Here is a 22,630-nt window from a genome sequence, read left to right on the forward strand (position 1 = left end):
AACATGGTCAGGCAGGCCTGTCACAGTAATACCTTGCTCCCCGGCACCAACTTCTCTCTTAGTTGATGTTCTATTGCGGTGAAGAGACACCATGATCTTGGCAATTCATTCAAATGTATGAGCCTATGAGGGCCATTTTTATTCAAAATGCCACAGCTCAGTTGCAAGTGGTACACTTCCAAGGTTTTCTAGAACAAGATGGCCTTCCCACAATGAGGACAGCTTGGATGCTCTTTAGGGTGTCTGAACTTCCACACAGCACAGTGTCCAGGCCAGTTCCTGATGCTCTGCACTTCCCTGAAACACTAGCTTGGAATAAGAGGAGAGAGGTCATGTATAAAAGATTCTTGTGCTGTTGCTCTCCTCATTCTAGATCTTTCTCACTAAGTGGCTGTAGATCTCAGACATTATGGTATTGCAAATACAAATACACATTTTAATTAAGCCTGGGGGAGGTGTGACTTTTTAAAAGTCTATTGTGTTTTTCTTCTCAAAATAGTTACACACTGGAAGTAGGGAATGACACCTTTGTGCCAAATGCTTTATCGACTAAGTCATCTCCCTAGCTCTGGATTGAGTTGTTAAAGCAGACCCTCTGTGTTTCTCTCTATATGACCGACCATTCCTTTTGAAATATACAATGTCATTAGTATCTGCAAAAGTCATATAGGTGAATTACCTACCAAGAAACCAAGCAGAAGCATCTGCATTGTTTCCTAGCACAGTGCCTATGGTCTAGCCCTGGTCTTTCCTCAGTGATTCTGCTGAGCATCTGTAGTCAGTATGAGCACAGGCAATAACTGAAATGCATGACTCACCTCATCAGGAACAATCAGATCTCCTATATTCACAGGAAAGTTTGTTTAGGGCATGTGTAATCATTAAGATGTTCTTCTTGTTGTTGTACATTAAAACTGCTGAAACTGTTAAACTGTCATCTGAGGCTCTCTTTAAAAGCTATGGGGTTAGATTTCACTTTGTCAGAATTGTTTTACCCATTAAGCAGATGGCACTTACAAAGACACATAATGTCTTTAAAAAATTAATCGCACATGCTGCTATTCATATTCTCTGTGGAGTAAATGCAGGAACAGCTTTACATGAGTAGATACAAGTGCACATTTTTGTTTTTGCATTTTCTAATGACACAAACTGAAGAAAAGATAAGTAAAAATTAAATTTAATCATTTAAGTCTTTTAGCAGCTTAGAATGTAGCAATTAATTCTTATTGGCAGTCAGCCTTTTCGGGGCAAGTAATTTGCTGATTAATTTTAAAGACTCATGATTTTCAGAGTTCCTAACTTGCAAGTGTCTTAATTTTCTATTGGGATTAATTTATGTAAAATGATCTAGTAAAGTGCTTAGCTCTTAAGTGTCAAAATAACTAATTTTCTAAAGTATCTCAACTTTATCTTTCAGGGTTTTGTTTGCCAGCATAATTTCAGCTGCTTTCTGTCTAGTAGATCCTCTCTGCTTGCACTGTCCGGAAGGGGCCATGATGGCAGCATTACTAAAGCCCCTCAGAGTGCGTAGGATGGGAGGCATGAAATATGGCTCCTCTGTTATGGCCAGTTCTTTCTTGATTGAAAAGATCGAGTCTTATAGATAAAATAAGCATGTTTTGACTGTTACCTAAAATATTTGAAAACAAGCCACAAGTTAAATTCCTGCTGTTTTAGGTACTTTATATACCCCTATACTCCTTGTAGTTTTCAACACAGGAATCAGCACGATAGATCATTTCTCTTCACTTTTGGTGGTTTCAAAGTTGTTAACAAATGAAGACTGAGGAATGGTGTCTTCCAGCTTTTTTAGCTAGTTAATTTGGTTTTACATTTTCCCCCAGTTACATCTTGTGCCCCCCCCATCCAACCCACACACTTGTACATGTTGTACTGGGTTCAGTCCTGTGAAAACAGCCATTTCCACCTATTCATTGCCCCTAAATCAGCCCTGCCTCACGGTACCACAGAACCTTTGGTGATGATGGAATGCTCTAGAATCACATGGCTTGGAACTCATTTGCCATGTTGCTTTTGAATCCTGGGCATGTAGGTAGGCAGTTGAGGCTTAAAATTTGTAACTTAATATTAATCAACTTGTGGCTACCGTGATGGACAGCCCAGCTTAGAAAAGCTCTAGGGTGTTTGCTTCCTGTGGCTTTCAGAAAAGCTAAACAAGATTCTTGATGTAAATGCCATGGTAAAATTCACTAGTATGATAAAAGACTTTTAAGTCCAAGAATAAATTGTTAACTTTATCACAGATAGTTAAAGAAAAGGACCCAGGACATTTTCCCCCTTAAAATTAATGTAGCTGGGTCCATGAGATGAGTCAGCTGGCAATGTACCAAGCCCAACAACCTGAGTCCTGTCCTGGGGCTTACCTGGCAGGAGGGGAGAACTGATTCCAAGTGTTATTCTCTGACCTGTGCATATACACCAAGGTGTATATATGTATATCACACATATAAATCTATAAATGTAATAGAAGTTTGTATTGCGTACAGCTGCGGGTTATTTTCCCTGTAATATAGAATAACCCAAGTTTCCATGTAGCTTTTTCCCCCATTGGGGAAAATGGGAAGAAGGAGACTACAGTGCCTCATTTTATACCACGCTTGTGTGTCAGTTGGAAGTGCTGCCAGAACTTCTCAACAAGGCCAGGAGCTACAGCCAGCCGAGAGCTGACATCTTTCTTAACATGAGCAAACACTGAAGACCGAATGGCATTACAGGATTGGCAGCTGTCTGCACGCAGGCGGACCCTCCGAGTGGGAGCAGGGTCACTGATGGGTCTTGTGCCCTAATCACCTAGCATCGTGAAGTCTTTGGAGTAAAAGACTACTTCCAACCTGTGAATTTTTACATGTGTCCAGTTTGCAGCTCAGGGCCTCATGTGCTCAAAGACAACTACAAAACATGAAATTGTAAACTCAGGTAAAACATTGAGATATTTTTGTCACCCAGTCATGCACTTCCAGAATGTACTTCATAAATGACAAAGTCATTTTGTAGTATAAAAAATGAAACACATCTGACAATATCCCAGGACACCCCAGTGCCAGCTTAAGGCCTTCGGAGAGCTTACTCCTCACATAGAGAAGATACAGTCACATCTTTTGTTCCTTTCCCTTAAAGCCCTTGTTGTTGAGCACCCTCATCCTCCAGTGTTAAAGATTGTGGTTGACTTTTGTTCTGTGACAGTAAAAGCCATGGAAAAGAATGTTCACTGGAGAGAATCATTCTTTGTGGTGAAAGAAATGCAAGAGTGTCCTGGTGGGCCATGTGGTTCTTAGAGATCATGATGGAATGCTCTAGAATCACATGGCTTGGAACCTACTTGCCATGTTGCTTTTGAGTCCTGGAAGCTGGAGTGAGGGAGAGCTGAGAGCAAGCGTGAACTGGACATTCTATGAGAAGGCCCTTGGGTGGAGTTTGCTTAGAAGAGAGGCTGCTAGGAGGCCGGTGGCTTGGCTGTGTTGAATGGGTTGAGAGTTTCAGTTTCTCAGGACTAAGAAGTTCACAGAGCTGCCCTTGCACTGCTGGTCACTCACAGTTTGGTATCACATGCTGGTTAAAGGTAGATCCCTTGTAGTGTTAATTTTAAAAAGAGGGGAGTAGTAGTCAGCACTTTTGTGGAAAGTAATGTGAACAGAATCTAGACACATTTTCAGAGTCGAGGGAAGAGGGGAAAATAGCACTGGCCATTCCTCTGCAGTGGTGCCAGAACTGGCTAGCCTGGCAGCTTTTGTCAAGTAGTGTCTGTCAAGCACCAGAAGTGTAACTAGTGTAGACACAAACTGCTTTAAACTTAATTAAATGTAGCTAAATGTAGCCAGTGTCTGTCATCTGGGCACCTGAGGCTACGCTTTTTGGATGGTTTCAGAAAGAATGATATAGGAAGCTGGTCCTTTGGTATTTTAGATACCTAAGGAAAAGCTGAGGAAAGGTGAAAGGTTGACTAGAACTCTAGTGTTAGTTTAAAGCAAATTTCGTGGTCATCTTGGTTTTTTATTTCTCTTATGTTTGATCATAACCTTAAAACATACAGTGATTAAGAAAAAGTGATGGGTAGTATTATTTTTACAGTAAAATGAACTCAAAGTAAAATTGAGGATCTACCTTGACCATTTTTAAAATTTGTTTTCAGCCTTTTAGAAATGTATACAACAGCCATTTGGTGTAGCAGAAAACACCAGAAAGGCTGTCTCATGCAGAAGCAGGACAGCGTGGTGACTTCAAAAGTGATACCAGTTAAAGAGTGCAGCTGAGAGAGGGTGCAGTGACTCCCACTTGTAATCCAAGAGGAGGCAGAGACTGGAAGATTGCAACAGGTCCAGACGGTTGAGTTCCAGGCTCGCCAGAGCTGCATAGCAAGACCTATCTCAAACAACACCATGCATATACACATAGTATACATGTACATGTAGGTATATTTGCATATATATACATTATTACATACTATATATGTGATATATAAATATATGTATATAGTGTGTATGTGTGTATCTGAGAGAAAAGAAAATGGTATTAGCTCTCCATTCAACTTAAAGAAAAGACAGTGGCCTCAGGTAAGAGTGCACCACCTCTTATGGGCTCTCACCAGAGTGCTGCCATTTTCCTCTCTATAGCCCAGATACAGTGTCACCCCCAGAATGACATTGCAAATGCAGATTTGGTCCTCATCTCTGTTTATGAACTTGGTATTCAGTAAAAGAACCCAAGTATATTTTTCTTTTGAAATTACTGTGTTATGTGAACATTTTCTCCGGTGATGAAAATGGACATTTTTGCTTTTCTGTAGCACTATGCAGCTCTTTTAAGGTTAATTATAATCTAAACCCCAGGAAGTCATCTTGCAGCAAAAACTAAGCTAAGTCTCAAGAACTATGCCGCAGGTCTCTTGCTATAAAGATGCTCCTCCCAGCATTACTCAGGACTGAAGTGCACACACCCTGCTATAGTTGGAACCTTGAGGTAGATGATGGTTGCTAACACACTGTCCCAGCCACACTGTGTGCACCTGCCAGTGTGAGGCAAATGGCATCCTTAGCTGCGGGTATGTCTGCCTTCTTCGTAGCAGGTTAAAAATGATGCTATATTTATCTGTGTGCAGGAGCCTGTAGATATATTACAATGAAAACACATTTCATATTTAGACATTGCCTGTTCCAGAAAGTACTTTTGTAAGCCAAGTAACAGTCTCAAAAATTTAAAGATGAATTAGGTTCATTAATGAATTAACTCAGGATTTTTATAAATGTATTATAACGATAGTACCTCATTCTGTCTCCAGAAACCCCTTGTATACTTCCATATAAGAGTAAGTGTATTTTTCTACCCTACATTTCTCTATTTTTTTTCTGAATTTTATGTATTTTTTTATTTTACAGTGTCCATTTATCTCCATACTTATATCTTTTTCTCTTCAAACTTGATTTCCCCTTATATCAGCTTCTTAGATTCTTTGTTTATTGGAAATGATTAGTTATCCAGGTAGTTTGCTTTTCCCATACTAGTTCATGAAGTTCCACAGACAGTGTGCATTGGGGGTTTTATTCTTGCTTTTGTGTTTCTAGAGATAAGATGGCTATGTAGCCCAGGCTAGTCTGGAACAGGTGTCACCTCCATGATTGTCTTGACATTTTAGCTGTTGTCATTTACAGAGAGGAGCTAGGGAAATACACATCTTCTATTTTGAATTCTTTTTCTAGATAAATTAGATTATGGTCAGTGTAGACAAGAAATACCAGTATAAGAAATTCTGAATTAATCCAATTCACGTATCATCCTCTAGTACACTTGAGCAATCGACTGGGAATTATGTCATTGCTTTGTCATCTAGATGTGTCACTTGTTTGGAAACTTAAGCTGCTTCAAGTTGTCATGTGATGTATACATTTTGCTAGAGTACTGACAGTTGATGAAGAATGTGTGCCAAGCTCAGAAGGGTTGGGCTATGTCTGTTTTCTTACCCCTCTCCTCGGTCTATCACAATATCCAATTAGGCTCTCAAAGACATCATTGTTGGATACCCAACTGCCTACTTTTGCCAATTTGTTTTAAAACTGCTTCCTAATGAAGTAAGGGACTTAAAGGATTTAAATAACTATTTTGTGTTTGGTAGGCTCTTTGATTTGTAAGGAACAAAAGACTAAAGTTACCCACTAACAAGGGGAGGGGGGAAGGGAGAGAATGCATATAAATGACCAAGTTTAAGCTTTACTTTTTTCCAGAAATCCATAGCAACGCCACTGGCTTCTCTGTTGATACCCACCCGGGGCTTTTCTTTTGTTTCCTCTTACATCTGCATTTGAGTGACAATTTGTTTCTCCTAGCGCTCTGGTTGCATCATGTTCATGTAACTCTACTGTATAGTCCTGAGGAATTGTTATTGTACGCTAATTAACCGTAATTCAGTTTAGACAGAAAGTTTATACCCAGGTATCCACCCATGGGCCACCAGTCAGCTTCCATGTGATTGTCTGGATCTTGCATAGGCTCATTTACTTTCACATAAGGAGCCCCAGAGTTACTTTCTTAGCTTCAAGTTTCCTCGAGAGAGTTTATGGAATCAAAAGCTTAACAAACTTTTCTAATAGGCACAAAGCCTGTATTCCTTTTCTTCCTGCTTAGTCTTTTTTAAACCATGCTGTCATCCATAGTTCATGTTGTGACTTCAAAAGGCTGATTCTTAACTCAGAGTGTTACCTTGATCATAGAAAATCAAGTCTGTTTCCCTCAAGTCTTCTCCTGGCTAAGGAATTCAAGAGGCCTCCTTGTTCTCTGCACCTAAGGCTTGCCCATGGAGAAGGAAGCAATCTCATTAGAATCTTCATGATTTATATAGAGAGACTTAAGTGAGAACAAAATATTAATATTCCTCAACAATGCCCAACCGTAGCAGTGTACTGACAGGTGTGAATTTATTGTGGGGTTAATGGCTTTCAGTGGTGTAAATGTGGCTAAAGTCTTGTGATCTAGGATGACGGAGTTCCCCCAGCACTGTGGTAGAAGTTTGTCCCTTCATGTCACTTCTACACAACCAGTGCTGCTCTAGATTTTCTTTGACCTGGACCCCAAACTTCTTCGGGGTTACATAGTTTTGTTGACTTACTTTTTTAGTACATTGGCTGTAAATGTCTAACAATCAAATTTTCTGGGAAAGATATCATAACACATTGAACTTTTCTTTTGCAAACAGGATAAAAGAATCAGAATGTCTCAACCCCTAACAAGAGGACCAAGTGCCTTTATTCCAGAGAAGGAAGTAAGTTCATTTGTGTTTAATACGTTGTCTAGTCAGAAATTAACTCTAAAACTACATCCATTTTTTTCATGAAAAAGTAGATGTGTTTTTGCTCTTTAATGTGTTATTCATGTAAGAAAAATGCAGAGTTGTTTTTTCAGATTCACTAAGAAAGTCTAAAGGTTTTCAGGTTTAAAGAGACCAGTATTTCATAGTACTTATATCTCATAATTGGGATAAAAAGACATTTTGAAATGAAATATGAGTTTCCAACTACACCTTTAAAAGACAATGCCTTCATCACTGGTAGTTACTCTTCCTTCTCCTTTACAAGTTTGATTGACAGGATCCCATAGACTCTCCAACAATTGTGTGTCTTTGGTGAGGGTTTGGTAACAAGATGGTTAAGTGCAAGGCAGAGAGGTTATCAGTGGTACAGAGTAAGGTTTATGCCTGTTTTGTTGGTAGACATCTTGGTGGCTGATGACAGGGAGGTTTGGGGTCTCTGTGATGCCTCTTGGCTGTCATCATGCTGAGAGCAACTGTTAAGGACTATCTTGTGTGCTTAAGGAATGCCCAGTGTGTGGATACAGTTGTCTCACGGCTGCTGTTCCCTAGTGTGCATAGACGCCTTTTCTTCACCTTCCTTCCCTGCTGTAATGACCTTGTCATTGACTCAAAAACTAAAGTGACAGTGGTGCATCTCCGGAGCTCAAAGGTGGCAGCTTCAAGTACAAGAGGCACTGCTGTGCATGGGCCTGTTTGCCTCCTAGCTCAGGGCTGCACTGTGGGATGGGGGCCTAACACTTAGGAATGACGTCTCGGAGCATTCTTTGGATCTGTTGGCAGCATATAAATCTAGTGATTATTGTAAACATCCTGTGAGAATTAAGAAACTTCTAGAAAAAGCAAATCAAATAAAAAATAGTAGACTATTCTAGCCCTAATTATGTTTGGGTTTAGATCCTCTTAGCTCAGTCCCTCTAGGCAACTGAACAGAGAAATGGGCAAATGAGAGTACCCAGGGTTCAGTAACGAGCTGAGGTGAAGTTGCCTTTGGTATTTATGCCACTGCCTCAAGTTCAGATATGCTCCATTGAAGATTACATCTTTATCCATAAACAGTTCCTTTGTATGACCAAGACTTCCCTGGGTAAGAGGGACTGTGAAGCCTGCTCTGAAGAGAGCAGTTTCCTGACTGCAGTGGGAGTCTTCAAAGGACCGTCACTTTAGACTTCACAGGCTTGTCTAGTCAAACCACTTTGTTATTAACTAGATGCAGGGGTTGAATTAAATCCAGAATCTGCTTCCTCCTGTCTAAACTGAGAAACATGTTCATCTTACATCTAGAAGTACAGCTCTAAAACACAGATGAGAAATAAGCAAGTGATGGACTCACACTAGTGTCCATCCATTGCCATGGAGCTACATCTTCCCACAAGCATTAATAAGCTCTTCACATTGCCGCAGCCAATTTGTGTGTGACACCAAGCTGGCGTGGTGCATATGGCTGGATGTTACCATTTTGAGAAAGTTTTTTGTCCCTAGATGGAGGAAGTAAGTTCTATTTTCATGCCTTGCTTTTAATAATTACTATGATAGGCTTAAGCTAACAATGACAGGATCTAGTGTCCTTATTAATTTTCAACTAATATTTTCCCACAAGTCATCATATGTTCCTGTATCTCTAAAACAGATTTCATAAAGCTTTTAAAAATGTTGACTAGCAAAAACAACAAAGGATCAGATATTTGTACAAATAATGCAATTATTTTTCTTTGTCAGTTCATGAGAGTAGGCTGCAAATGCATATGACCAAATGCTGCTGGATTTGCCTCACTGCATTTGTGTGACAATGGCCAGCCAACAGCTCTGGAGTCTGCCTGCTCGCCTGCAACGACAGATGGAGGCTTCTCTCCTCAGCTTTATAACTGTGTGTTTAATGTTTGATAACTTACCATGTGCTGTTTAATAAAGTGTGGTACCAAAGCCAAAACTGAATGGTACTTTCTCTTTTTAAATTGGTTTCTAGTATGAGCAACTGCACAGTTTCAGTGTCTGTTAGCGTCAAATGAATACGTATTTCTTCAGTAGAGGCAGAGTCCATGTAAACCAAAGCTGTCTTACATCACAGTAGTCACAGAATTCTATGCTTCTTGGTTCAAAGGTTGTCCAAGCAAACACAGTGGATGAACGAACAAACTTCCTTGTGGAAGAGTACTCTACATCCGGTCGTCTGGACAACATCACACAGGTGATGAGCTTGCACACTCAGTACCTGGAATCTTTCTTGCGGAGCCAGTTCTACATGCTGCGCATGGACGGCCCCCTCCCCCTCCCAGACCGGCACTACATTGCCATCATGGTAGGTGCTTACTTCCTGCTTGTCCCCACTGTCATGAACTGGGTTCCACATGTTCTGTGTCCCTTCTAAAGTGTGTGTTTGGGGAGAGGTGTGAGTGAGTCTACCTGTAAAAGACTATATGTATATGTGTGGAATGTGTGTGCATGAATGTTTGGGGGTGGGATGGGTTAGTGTGTATGTGAGTGTGTGAGAGAGATTTTATGTGTGGGATGTATGTGTAAGTGTGCGGTGTATGTGTGGGGTGAGTGTATGCCTACATGGTTATGTGTGTGTATGTGTGGAGGGGTGTGTATGTGTATATGTGTGTATGTGTATATGTTTGCATGTATGTATATATGTGAGAGAGTGCATGTGTATGCATGCATGCATATGTGTATGTAAGTGTACATGTATGTATGTATATGTGTGAAGCTGAGTATAGTTACATGGGACAAAGCCGACGAAGCCTCTGGCTCTTTCAATATCATATCCCTTGGATACATTCAGAGTTGCTTTAAGCTACTTAATAAGTGTTTCTCATTTAACCTTCAGTAGAATGATTTTTCATATCTGATTTCGTATGATTAAAGATGGCTCCTGGGTCTTCTTTTGCATAAGCTGATTGTGGGCATTTTCCTTGGACGTCTCATACATGAAGATGATCCCTGGTGTGGGGTAGGAGAAAAGGACTAGCGACAGACCTGTTAAAAGGAGAATTAGTGAGTGGATCACGGCACTTCCACGTGTAGACCTGGCTACAGGTTGGCTAATTAGTGTTACCTGCAAAACTTAGAGGGCCAGGGAGGAGGCTGTGGTGGAGGTCCTGGAGCTGTGCTCTACTTAGCCAGCCAGTAGGGGCAAGGGCCATGGTGCGGTGTGGGAAGGGAAAGGCAGCAGCCAGCAGAGCTGCCCAGGACTCAGGAGGTGAGTGTCACCAAGATGAACAAAAAAGCAGCGTTCTGTGCTTTCTGATATGAGCTTGATGAATACTGTGATTTTAACAGAAAGGCTGAAAGCAGTTGAGAATGCTCCCTCACTAAGACAGAGCAGAGATTCAGAGATTGGAAAGAACAAAACAGATTATTTTACAAGCAGTAGCCACAGAAGAGAGGGCAAAAGTACTTCATATTAATGTCCCATTGGCAGTACTCAGTTGACACTGACCACATACGGAGAGGATTGGCGATGGCTGAGCTCAGATATAGTTACTCCAGCTATGCTACAGGATAAGTCCTCACATAAGCACGAGTCCTGATTAGGATGCATGCTACTAAAAAGTTCCTGAATTTTAACTAGAACATACTGTAGCTTCCCCATAACAGACGTGTACCATGCCTGTACATTTCCTGAAAACAGCTAGTGTAGTTGCAGGTCTGTGCATACCAAACTGAGAAAGAAATTGTTGGCCTCATGTGACAAGTATTTGCCTTTAAAACTGCATACCTGCTTCATGTACTGATTCAAGAATCTGCAACAACAGTGTGGTAAACGTTTTTAAAGAAGGAAGGTTTTGTGAGAAAAGAGTTACCGAGTAAAAAATAGTATTGGCTCCAGCTAAATGACTCGCTTTTGGAAAGGCCTGCCCATGACTGTTCTCAAGAAACTTGTTCTGTGCTTTAGGCTGCAGCCAGACACCAGTGTTCCTACCTAATAAACATGCATGTGGATGAATTTTTAAAGACTGGGGGGATTGCTGAGTGGCTGAACGGCTTGGAATATGTACCACAACGACTGAGAAATCTTAATGAAATTAACAAGCTGCTGGCACACCGGCCCTGGCTGATCACGAAAGAGCACATTCAGGTATTGGGTGTTTCTATACAGGTTCTCAGTTTTAGAGTTTATTCATACCCTCTTTTTCCATTATACATACATACATGTGTGTGTGTGTGTGTGTGTATATATATATATATATATATATATATATATATATATATATATATATATATATATACACAGAGAGAGAGAGACTCAATTTTAAACACCTATATATTAGCAACTTGTGAAATAAGAGATGTGTATTACATACAGAAAAGATAATTAGAAATTCAGTGGGTTTCATTTAAGTGCAAATGAAAATTGAGCCTCCATGAGCATTACTGAACTTGTGCTGTGGTGACTGGCTGTGGGGGAAGTTGGCTTCTGTTGTCCAGGTGATGATAGATCCAAGTCTACTCGCATCAAGGATGCCTGACTTCTGGCTGCCATTGTCAGTAATATGTGTCCTTTAGTTAGTAAATTCCATGAAGTGGGGAGATCTGTGAGTTCTAAATCCTTCACTAGTTTTAAGATTCATAAAGAAATAGTTTTGTAAATCAAAGGTGGCTTGCCAGCTGATGTAGGAATTACTAACCAGAAAAAAGTGTCCATCTCAGACACTTCCTTGTTCCTTCTGTCCATCAGCTGCGGTGCTGTCCAGCAGTGTTCAGCACAGGAGACCTTCACCTCCATCTCAGACACTTGCTTACAAATGCATATGTAATATGCTGACACATAGAAATGCCTTTGAAACATTTGTCCTATTATACCACATCAGTGTGGTTGGTCCAGTTTTTAAAGCAAGTACCATGTTTCCATTTTTTAAAAAAATATTAGATTTTGATAACTTTTGGACTCTGTGAAGCACAGCATTGTTCTAGGTCTGTGTTCTGATTTCACAGTGTGTTAGTTACATCAGAGAAATAATAGGAAGGAGATTAGATAGGAAGGAAAGAAGGGAGGAAATAAGCGAAAATTGAGGTGAAGGAACAGTCACCCTAAGGTCTTAAGGTGAGGAAGGAGGACTGTGCACAGGGCAGGACAGGCCAGCATTTCAAAGGCAAGTGATGAGGAGGAGGACCCATTTCAGGGTTTGAAGGAAGCTGTAGTGTGAAGAAGCTATTCATTATAGCAAATAACTGACGGGGGAAAAAGAACAATTTGACATCAATTCAGAAATGGAGTAGTTAGGCGCATTACAATTGTACCTGTGTTTAAAAAATTAGTATAATAGTGTAACCTCAAAAAAATGAACATGTCAAAATATCGTATTTGAAAAGCAGAAAAATATATGTCTATGGCTGTGGTCATATAAAGATGATTATTTTTTAAAATAAAGAAAAGAACAGCATTGCCTGTGTGAATGAATATTGAACTCATGGGAAGGAGTCTCTGGGGGAGTATTGGTGAAATTCACCCTTGAAAGTTACCTTGCAAAAAGCAACCTGTGAGAGAAAGGATGTATTGTAAATTACAATTCCAAGTGTAGTCTATCAGTCATTGCAGTGAAGTGAAGACAGGAGCTTGAGGCAGCTAGCACACCCACACTTCAGGAGCAGAGAGAGAATACGTGCATGCATTTCAGCTGCTCAGCTTGCTTTCCTCTACTTTTATTCAATTCAGGACCCGGCCCATTTTTAGGGTTTGTCTTCAAGTAATCAAGTTAAAAAAATTCCTCACTCGAGTGAGTGCACAGTAACTTGCCTTGTACTTGACTTCAGATAAATCAAGTTGATAACTAAGATTGGGCATTACAAGGTTGTTTTGGTTTTGGTTTTGTTTTGTTTTGTTTGTTTTTTCAAGACAGGGTTTCTCTCTGTAGCATTGGAGCCTGTCCTGGATCTTACTCTGTAGACAAGGCTGGCCTCAAACTTAGAGATCCACCTGCTTCTGCCTCCCGAGTCCTGGGATTAAAGGCATGCGCCACCACCGCCCGGCTGGTATTGTTGTTTTTAATGGGTTTAATTGTGGCTCTAAATACAGGCCAAATAAAATAGCATACGGAAAAATGTACTGACATATCAAGGTTTTTATTCCAGTGTATGGTCATATTTAATCCTGTGGCATGGGGCAGTGGGGGTCTCCACCAGATGCTATCTAGAGGGAAATCAACAGCTACCTTGTTAAACTGGACATATCCAAAATGCCTGAAAATGAATGCCTTTGGCAGAAATTGTCAAAATCCCTTCTAGCTTTAATGTTTCTTGATTCTCTTAACATTTTATGTTTTTAAAGTGCTTTAGTTAAATATCTATTATAGACGATGCCACCACATAATTATGTTGTGAGGCTTTGGTACTTTGTTGTGTGAAGCATTTTAAAAGAAGTTTTAGTTTGCATTACAAGTGAGCATGCAGGACTGTGGCTTCCTCTGGTTTCCATGTTGACCTTGGTGTATATTCTCATTTCAGAAACTTGTCAAAACTGGAGAAAATAATTGGTCCCTGCCTGAGCTAGTGCACGCCGTAGTCCTCCTGGCTCACTATCACGCTTTGGCTAGCTTTGTTTTTGGTAGTGGCATCAACCCAGAAAGAGAGCTGGGAATCTCCAATGGATTCAGACTAATCTCGGTGAACAGCTTCTGTGTCTGTGACCTAGCTAATGACAACAACATCGACAACGCATCCCTGGCAGGCAACAACTTTGGGGTTCGTTCTCAACTCTCTCTTGGAACTTTCTTGCTGATATTATCTAGCGAGTTCACTGTGACCAGATAGGATGTTATGTACTATAACAGTTTCATTAGTACCTGAAGTTCTGACTTTAAAAAAAAAAAAAAAAAAAAAAACTTTAGGGCTTTATTATACAATACCTTTGCCCACTCACACCTGAACTTGTAAGTTGTTATTATTCAGGGATTCCTAGCAGCCCCATTCATGATCTCCATGTGATTGTTGAAGATACTATAACCAGGAAGACTAAGCTTTCTTCTTTAAACAGACACCCATGTTTACAGAGTTCACCTTTCCACTAACAGTGAAAAATCATACTGAAATTTATCATTAAACTAACTTTTTCTCTTCTTAAATGTCTTTCTAAATAGCTTCACAGCCCAGGTGACTTCTTGGCCTTAATTTCTTGGTATACATGATGTCTGTAGCCTTCTTTGGATTTCCTATACCTTTTTTCTTGACGCCTTAAGCAAAGAGATATTGTTAGAAATAACAAAAACTGAGCATTGATACATTTAGTATCACAGGCTTTTAAAGTCAGACCCATGCACAGCAAATCTCAAAATGCTGCATCTGTCTGTAGGATGCTGAACAACTAAGGAAAACATACCGTAGGAGGCAGAAAGGAGAAATTTTGAGACTGCTTGATTTTTCAGTAAATTACAAGTTACTGTGAACCAAACACTAGAATTCTATATTTCAACACACACACACACACACACACACACACACACACATCCCATACCTATAATTTTTTTTATATTTATACCTGAAGCAGACTCATACATCTGAAAATATTTAAGTATGTCATATAATTGCTACAGAGTTAATGAAAAACTCCAGATATTTTCTAAATAGCTTCAGTGAAATGTTAATCACATATCACCCAATTTTCCCATTAAAAGGATACAACCAAATAGTTCTGAGGATGACCATAGAGTTTGGCAACAATAAACGTTAGGATGTTACCACAGTATAAAAAGGAACTCCATAGCCGTTAGCATCACACCCCAGGTCCTCTTCCCTCATGCCTAGCCCATGGCAGTCACTCGTCTGCCTTCTATCTCTATATACTTGCCTGCCCTAGCCATGCTTTGAATGTTCCTGGCAGTTAAAAGTTGCTATCATTTGACCAGCATCTCTGCTGTAGCCTAAATGACTATCCTCTGTGCATACTAGAGCGGAGTTGGAGAAGAAGGGGCTTCCTGGATAGAGCAGTTTATAGTGCCATAGCACCAACATTGTGATGTTCTTCCAGATTGTGGATTCACTGGGTGAGCTAGAAGCCTTAATGGAAAGGATGAAAAGGCTTCAGGAAGACAGGGAAGATGGAGAGACGACTTGCGAAGAAATGACCACACGTTTTGAACAGGAAAAGAAAGAAAGTCTCTTTGTGGTCCCTGGAGAGACTTTCCATTCGTTTCCTCACTCAGGTGTGTTCTTCCTTGTTCTTGGCTAGTTGTTCAGAGACCATTAGCCACCAGCCTTTGGTTTTTCCGTATAGCTTCATAAAGATGAGTCTGTGGCCATCTTTCTTCTACCCTATGCATTCATGCTTCACTGGTAGTGGGGTGCATTCGGAGACACCTGCAGTTATGCACACACTATTGAGTGCATCCCCACATACCTAGATGGTGCGGCTTCTGAACCAGAGGAGTGTGCAGCTGCTGCCAGCAGAACGGTGCATGTTTGATGAGTGGAAGGGGTGTGCTCAGCAATCACATGAGAAGTACAGACAGCCAGAGCGTAAATCAGTAGCTCTGTTTTTATGTTGCATCATGGTATATGCTGGGTGACTGGCAGGGCACCAGGTCTGTTTACAGGGTTGTCACCACAAATGTGAAATGCCTGAGATTGCAATGTGTTAGCTGTAGTGTCACAGGCAGTAGGAATTTCCTAGATCCAGTGTCATCTTGAGGAACCACCTTCATGTATGCATTCAGTCTTTGAGTAAAGTGTTGTTACACAGCACATGGCTGTCACTAATCCTGAGACAGATTTGTGGGGCTGTTGTCCTTATTCTGTCCTGGATACATACTTCAAGCAGGTCAATTGCTAAGGTCAGCAAGATGACTTAGTAGTACGTACTACAAACTTGACAGTCTGAGTTTGATCCTGAGACCCACACAGTAAAAGGCAAGAACTTATCCTGCAGGCTCTCTCATCTAACCTCCACACATCTTCCATGGTGCACGTGTGCGCGCACACACACAAACACACACACACATATTTTACTATACATATATTATTATACATATACATACATTTATATATATGTATGTAAAAATAAGTTATTCTTATATGCTTAAGGAATTTTGGAATAGTAGGCAACTTTCCAGTTCCATCTTTTAAAGGCACTGAGCACCACATAGTAAATACCACCTCAGCAGCATGGACTAAACACAAATATGAACGCCTCGAAGGTGTTGTCTAAGTCATATTCCTCTTGAAACTAGATCAGTCAGTCTTGGGTTCTGAGAGTTGTGCTGCAGAGATGCATGTGCCAAAGAGCATGGAACAGTAACTCAGAAGTGCTGCAGGAAGAACAGAATACTGTTTGTCATTTTCTTGATCATTTTAAATAAAACTTTTAGACTTATTTTATTTTATGTATATGAGTGTTTTCCCCACATGTATGTATGTATGTATGTATGTCACATGTGTGCCTGGTGCCCATGGAGATCGTTCATCCCTTGGAACTAGAGTTATGAATGGCTATGAGCCACATGTAGGTTCTATGACTCAAACGCAGCTCCTCTGCAAGAGCAGCCGGTGTTCTTAACTGAGAGCCACCTCTCAGCCCCCAATCTCTGTCCACCCTCAGCGGTGCCTACAGACCAAACACTTTTGCACAGCACCCAGGAGCAGAGCAGAGACCAGGAGGGTCCTAAGCTTGAGAACAGTGTGGGACATATCAGTGTTTCACGGTGAGCTTGAGTCAGAAACTTAAGAAATGAGCTGGGAGCATGGCAGTCGGCTGAATTGCTGACTTTAATAACAACAAACTGAAAACTACAGAGAGAACAAGTGGAAGGAAAGGAGAGTGGTTCAGTGGTGTGTTGATACTGCAGTGGGGATGCAGTAGTGTGTTGATACTGCAGTGAGGATGCAGTGGTGTGTTGATACTGCAGTGGGGATGCAGTGGTATGTTGATACTGCAGTGGGGATGCAGTGGTGTGTTGATGATATTGCAGTGGGGATGCAGTGGTGTGTTGATGATACTGCAGTGGGGATGCAGTGGTGTGTTGATGATACTGCAGTGGGGATGCAGTGGTGTGTTGATGATACTGCAGTGGGGATACAGTGATGTGTTGATACTGCAGTGGGGATGCAGTGGTGTGTTGATGATACTGCAGTGGGGATGCAGTGGTGTGTTGATGATACTGCAGTGGGGATGCAGTGGTGTGTTGATGATACTGCAGTGGAGATGCAGTGGTGTGTTGATACTGCAGTGGGGATGCAGTGGTGTGTTGATACTGCAGTGATGCTGGTAGAAAAGGCAGACAATGAATGATGCTAGAGTTAATATCCATTTACTCTTAACATTTTCCATTTCTTTAAGATCACTGGAGATTTCAAAATGTAAATGTTTTACCTCTTTATGTGTTTTGAAATAATAGAGAGATATTTTAGGTTCCAAGTAGACTTCTTTTTATCTTTTCAAGACAGGATTTCTCTATGGGGCCCTGGCTGTCCTAGAATTCACACTATAGACCAGGCTGACCTTGAACTCAGAATCCTGCCTTTAGAGTGCTGGTATTAAAGGTGTACACTGCCATGGCAGGCTCTAAGTAGACTTCTTGAACCTTTACACAGACTGCTTGAGAAGAAATTTTAACTAAAAAATTTTGAACCTATTTCAAAAATTATATTCTAATTTAAAATATTTTTAGATTTATTTTATGTATATGAGTGTTTATATATATATATATATATATATATATATATATATATATATATATATATATATATATATAAAATAATAAGTATATGTGTGCCTGGTACCAGAGAGGTCAGAAGAGGACATTGGATCCCCTGGAACTGGAGTTTTAGGTGGTTGTGAGCTGCCAAATGGGCACTGGGAACTAAACCCAGGTCCTCAGAGAGAGAAACAAGTGCACTTAACAGCTTATCCATCTCCCCAACTCCTGCATTCTGATTTAAATAAATAAGGCCATATCATATATCAGTCATTCCATCGCATTAAATATTTTTACCATTAACCATCCCAATACTAAATTTGCCAACTGTAGAAAGGTAGTATAGAAAAATGATCCTGTACAGTGACTAATTGAGTTTCAAATAGATAGGATAGGTAGATAGATAGATAAATTACACACATACATATAAATATATATTTATCAATTTTAGAATGAAAGTAGAATTAATTTTTTCCTATTTAAAACAAAATATTAGTATGACAAAGCTCCCAGATTATATGTGGTAATAATTTTAAGAATCTTTTAATCCTGAAGAAAATACATCTTTATTATATTAGTTTATATTATCTTTATGAGAAAATCACTCCATTACTATAATGGAGTGTCATATGTTTCACATTACTAACTACTTATCTATTGAAAATTGTATATATACAGACATAAGAGAGGGGCCCTCTCTCAAAAAAAGAAACAAACAAACAACAACAACAAAAAAAAACCCTAGAAAGTTGTATATATGTGTGTGTATAATGCTGATTGCTTTCATTATACACTTAAATATTTGTTTAGGTAAAATAGGAATTAATTTTAGGCTTTTCATCACCTGATTACCAGAATAGTAATTTTAAGTCTTCAAGGTAAATCTAGAAAGAATGGTGTCTATTAGTTCTCTATGACTCTTACAAATACTGAGATAGTCAACCTGTGATTGGCTGGCCTATTAGACATCAGCCTGGATTGGCTGGCCTATTAGACATCAGCCTGGATTGGCTGGCCTATTAGACATCAGCCTGGATTGGCTGGCTCCATTGCTTTGGGTCTGTGGCAGCACAAATCCAGGAAGACAGAAGGCCCTATACAGACACTTTTGAGGGAACCCTAACCACCTAAACACCTCATAGGAGGCTCCACCTCCTACAGGTCCAGCCTTTCCCATGTGGACATTGGAAGAAGAGTTAAGACCCAAGTATAGTAAACTGTAAGTAGTTAAGGGACCTTCATACATCCTTTTTTATGGACAGATAACTTAGAAAATGGGTCTTATCTGCTACTACTTCTAAGTTATGAGGTTTTTCCTGGGATCCACTTTTATATGGTTAGTTAATATCTATTTTGAAATTAAAGTGTTTAAAATTGTATATGAGCAAATAAAATACTAGTATCAAAGGCAAAGGAAGTACTGTGACCATCAAGTCCAGTGTTAGAATTTGCAAAAGAATCAGTGGCACAGGGGCTAGGAAAACTGACAGTTCAGTTCCACAGATACTCTTGGTTGGATTCTACTTTGCAAGCCACAAAACTCTAATTTTCCTAGTAGGCTCGTCTGGCTGTGTTTACATTTTTACATATGTTTGTTGTCATTTGATTATGGTGTGATGGCGTGGATGAAAGAAAGTGTGACTTCTTTGAGTCAGGAGCTTTGAAAATTCCCGTGCTGTGCTAACGTTAATTTGAATGGAGTCTGGACTGTAGAAGAATCAGTGGTTATGAGTTTGTATTACATGTAAGCCCTCATACAGGGCTTTCCTCATAGAGGAAAACTACTTCAAAGAGTAGTTGCTTTGTATGCACAAGGCCTATATGCATATTTGCCCTGTACTCACTGGGGAAAGACTTCACATCAGAACTAATAGTTACTTACTTCTTAAATGGAGTTTTCTTTTTAATATAATGAAATAAAGAAAAATGTGGTGTCTGTTAGGGGTACAGCATCACAGCTGCCATGCAGGAAGTGCTCAGCAGGTGTCAGTTTCTTCTCTGCCTGAGGAATGAAGGGTTAGACTTCAATGTCGTGTGCTCAACATTGTGTGACCATGGAATTTGATCTTCTCTGCTGTTCTCATGCATGCTGAAGTTAGTCCATGGCCCCAACTCAAAGATAAAAAGAGACTTTTTCTTATTGGAATTTTCATGTATAGTCTTTCAGAAGAATTTGTATGATTGTTTTTCAAATTCCTAAAAATTTTATCCAGATGAGAATTACAGATTTTTATTAAAGTGGAATCAATTTAACATTAATTAAATTACTTACAAAGAACTTATTCCTTGCATAGAAACTGCTTTTTTGTTTTAAGAATGATATGTTCATTTATGAAATAAAGAAAAACAAAGTTTGTTTATTCACTGTTAAATAATTGGAGTCAGGGTGGGGATGGAATAATTACAAAGATACTAATCTAAAAAACAGTGAGTTAGAAGACAACTGTCTTTGGTTTAAAATAACGTGCACTAAGCATTTGCGTAGGTTTTCACCATTGAGCATGTAGAACCTATTGTAAAATAGTGGTGTTGCCTCCCTGCACTCTGGGGCAATGCCCTGACCACAGCCTCAGTGGCTTTCTGAACAGCACAGGAGTGTTCTGCTCCTACGTATATGGCGGGCTTGTGTGAGTGTTCACTAACTTCACAGAGAGGCTGACCTTGAAGGCCCCTTGTCTTGGGACCCCATGCCTCATCTCTTGACTGGCTTGCCTTGTGGAAGGTAACTGTGAGCCAGAGTGAAGGGATTTTTGCTGTAAGATGTAATCAGATGTAATTCTAAAAGATCTGTCTTCAAACTCAGTCATTGTCTGTCTCCTTTGACCCTTTTCTTTCCTCATATCTCACTTTATCTCCTTGAAGAGATCAAACAAGCTTTATATCTTAGACTCATAAGCCTTTTCTTATGTTTTTATGTTTCTAAATTAGTAAATATGACATACTGATCTTTTGCTACTGCTGTTTAAATATTTCAACTTAGTTTTTTTCCTACATAACTATAATTAAATCTTAATACCCAATATTTGGTAAGGAAATTGTACTTAGAACTTCACCAATAGGTATTTTATGTGAATATAAGCCAAGTAGTCAACACTGTCACTTTTGAGAATCTAAAAAGTGGAGGGAACTGGGTTTCAGGCTCATTGTCTTAACTGTGTAAGTGTCCTGAATGCCTTCATTGTCCCTTAGATTTTGAAGATGACATGATCCTAACAGCTGATGTCTCTCGATACATCGAAGACCCAGGTTTTGGGTATGAGGACTTTGCCAGGCGAGGAGAAGAGCATCTACCAACATTCCGAGCCCAGGTACACAGAGCTTTTGATTTAGAGAAACTAGGGAGTTCTGCCCTTCCAAGGCAATGTTGAAATGTAAATAAAGTGTCTTCTAAAGTAGCCAATAGGCATTTTGATAGTGCCTTAATACTTATTATCTAACCTAGTTTTAAACCCAGTCTATTTGATGTTCTCCTAGGAAGGTAATTATTTCAACATATTCACCCTTAGGAAATCACTAGGAAACAGTATGCTTGATTTAGTTGCCTGCATTATGCAGGATAATTACATATATTTGTGCCATTCTTGGAGGGGCAGGGAAGAAATCAAACAATATGATGACGTTTATAATAAGGCATTTTGATATTTGACTTGAAGTTTGTGCTTCAAGACCAGCCTCCCACAGTACAATGAAACTCTGTGGGGGACGGGACTTAAATCCAGACTCTTTCATGCCTGAGTAAGTTTGGTAATATAGCAATAGTCAAGAACTTCTGGATCCTTTCAGATAAAGTACATAGTGCCTGTCCAAAGGAGGTGACTAGAGTTCATCACAAACATGCCAAGCCCTAGTAGATGCTATGAGACATACCCTGGCTCTGTACTCTACAGCCTGACCAGAAATATTCTTGGTAAAGCTGCCATCCTAGAACTGAGTTAGAAATACGCCCCCACTAACTTTCTTCAATAGTTTTACTTTATTTTAAAAATAAAACATGCAGGGTTTAACAGAGAATGCCCATTTTGTAAGTGGACACTTTTTCTGCAACAGGACTACACCTGGGAAAATCACGGGTTCTCCCTGGTGAACAGGCTTTACTCGGACATTGGACATCTGCTGGATGAGAAGTTTCGAATGGTCTACAATCTCACTTACAACACAATGGCCACCCATGAGGATGTTGACACTACCACGCTACGCAGAGCTTTGTTCAACTATGTTCACTGTATGTTTGGAATCAGGTATGTTCACTGTACAGATAATTTTGTACATTTCTGAGTAGAAATGCAAGCATTTGTTTTATTTATAGCCTGTTTGGGAGTACATCTTTCTGGGGGGAAATGCTACCTGATTTAAAAATTAACTTGATCTTCGAGATTATTTTCTTCATTTAAAGTGTTATGAGTCTGGGACCTAGAGAGATGGCTCAGTTGGTAAAACTTGCCATGTGAGCATTAGGACCTGAGTTCAATCCCCAGCACTTACTTAAATGCCCACTTGTAGTCCCAGCACTAGGAAGGTGGGGACAGGACCCCTCAGTGGGCAGCCAGCCTTGCCTGATTGTCAAGCTGCAGGTCCTAGCAAGAGATCCTGTCTCAAAGACTGAGGTGGACAGCATCTGAAGACTAGTGCTAAGGTTCGGCATTAACTTCAACATTTGCAATTCACATGTACATGAACATGTAAG

At 40.0% G+C, this 22,630-nt stretch overlaps 1 protein-coding gene across 1 annotated transcript in view; it reads left to right on the forward strand.

Annotated features, from left to right (window-relative positions):
- The window catches only part of Sesn3 (sestrin 3), a 58,350-nt gene that overhangs the window by 29,143 nt on the left and 6,577 nt on the right, over positions 1-22,630 (forward strand). The window contains exons 2-8 of the mRNA XM_036192228.1: positions 7,208-7,273; positions 9,420-9,617; positions 11,217-11,399; positions 13,766-14,002; positions 15,285-15,459; positions 21,136-21,254; positions 21,994-22,184. Coding sequence (XP_036048121.1) covers positions 7,208-7,273; positions 9,420-9,617; positions 11,217-11,399; positions 13,766-14,002; positions 15,285-15,459; positions 21,136-21,254; positions 21,994-22,184 — 1,169 coding nt within the window. The remainder of the gene's footprint in view (positions 1-7,207; positions 7,274-9,419; positions 9,618-11,216; positions 11,400-13,765; positions 14,003-15,284; positions 15,460-21,135; positions 21,255-21,993; positions 22,185-22,630) is intronic.

This window comes from Onychomys torridus, chromosome 7, assembly GCF_903995425.1.
Source record: "Onychomys torridus chromosome 7, mOncTor1.1, whole genome shotgun sequence".
Lineage (NCBI taxonomy): Eukaryota > Metazoa > Chordata > Mammalia > Rodentia > Cricetidae > Onychomys > Onychomys torridus.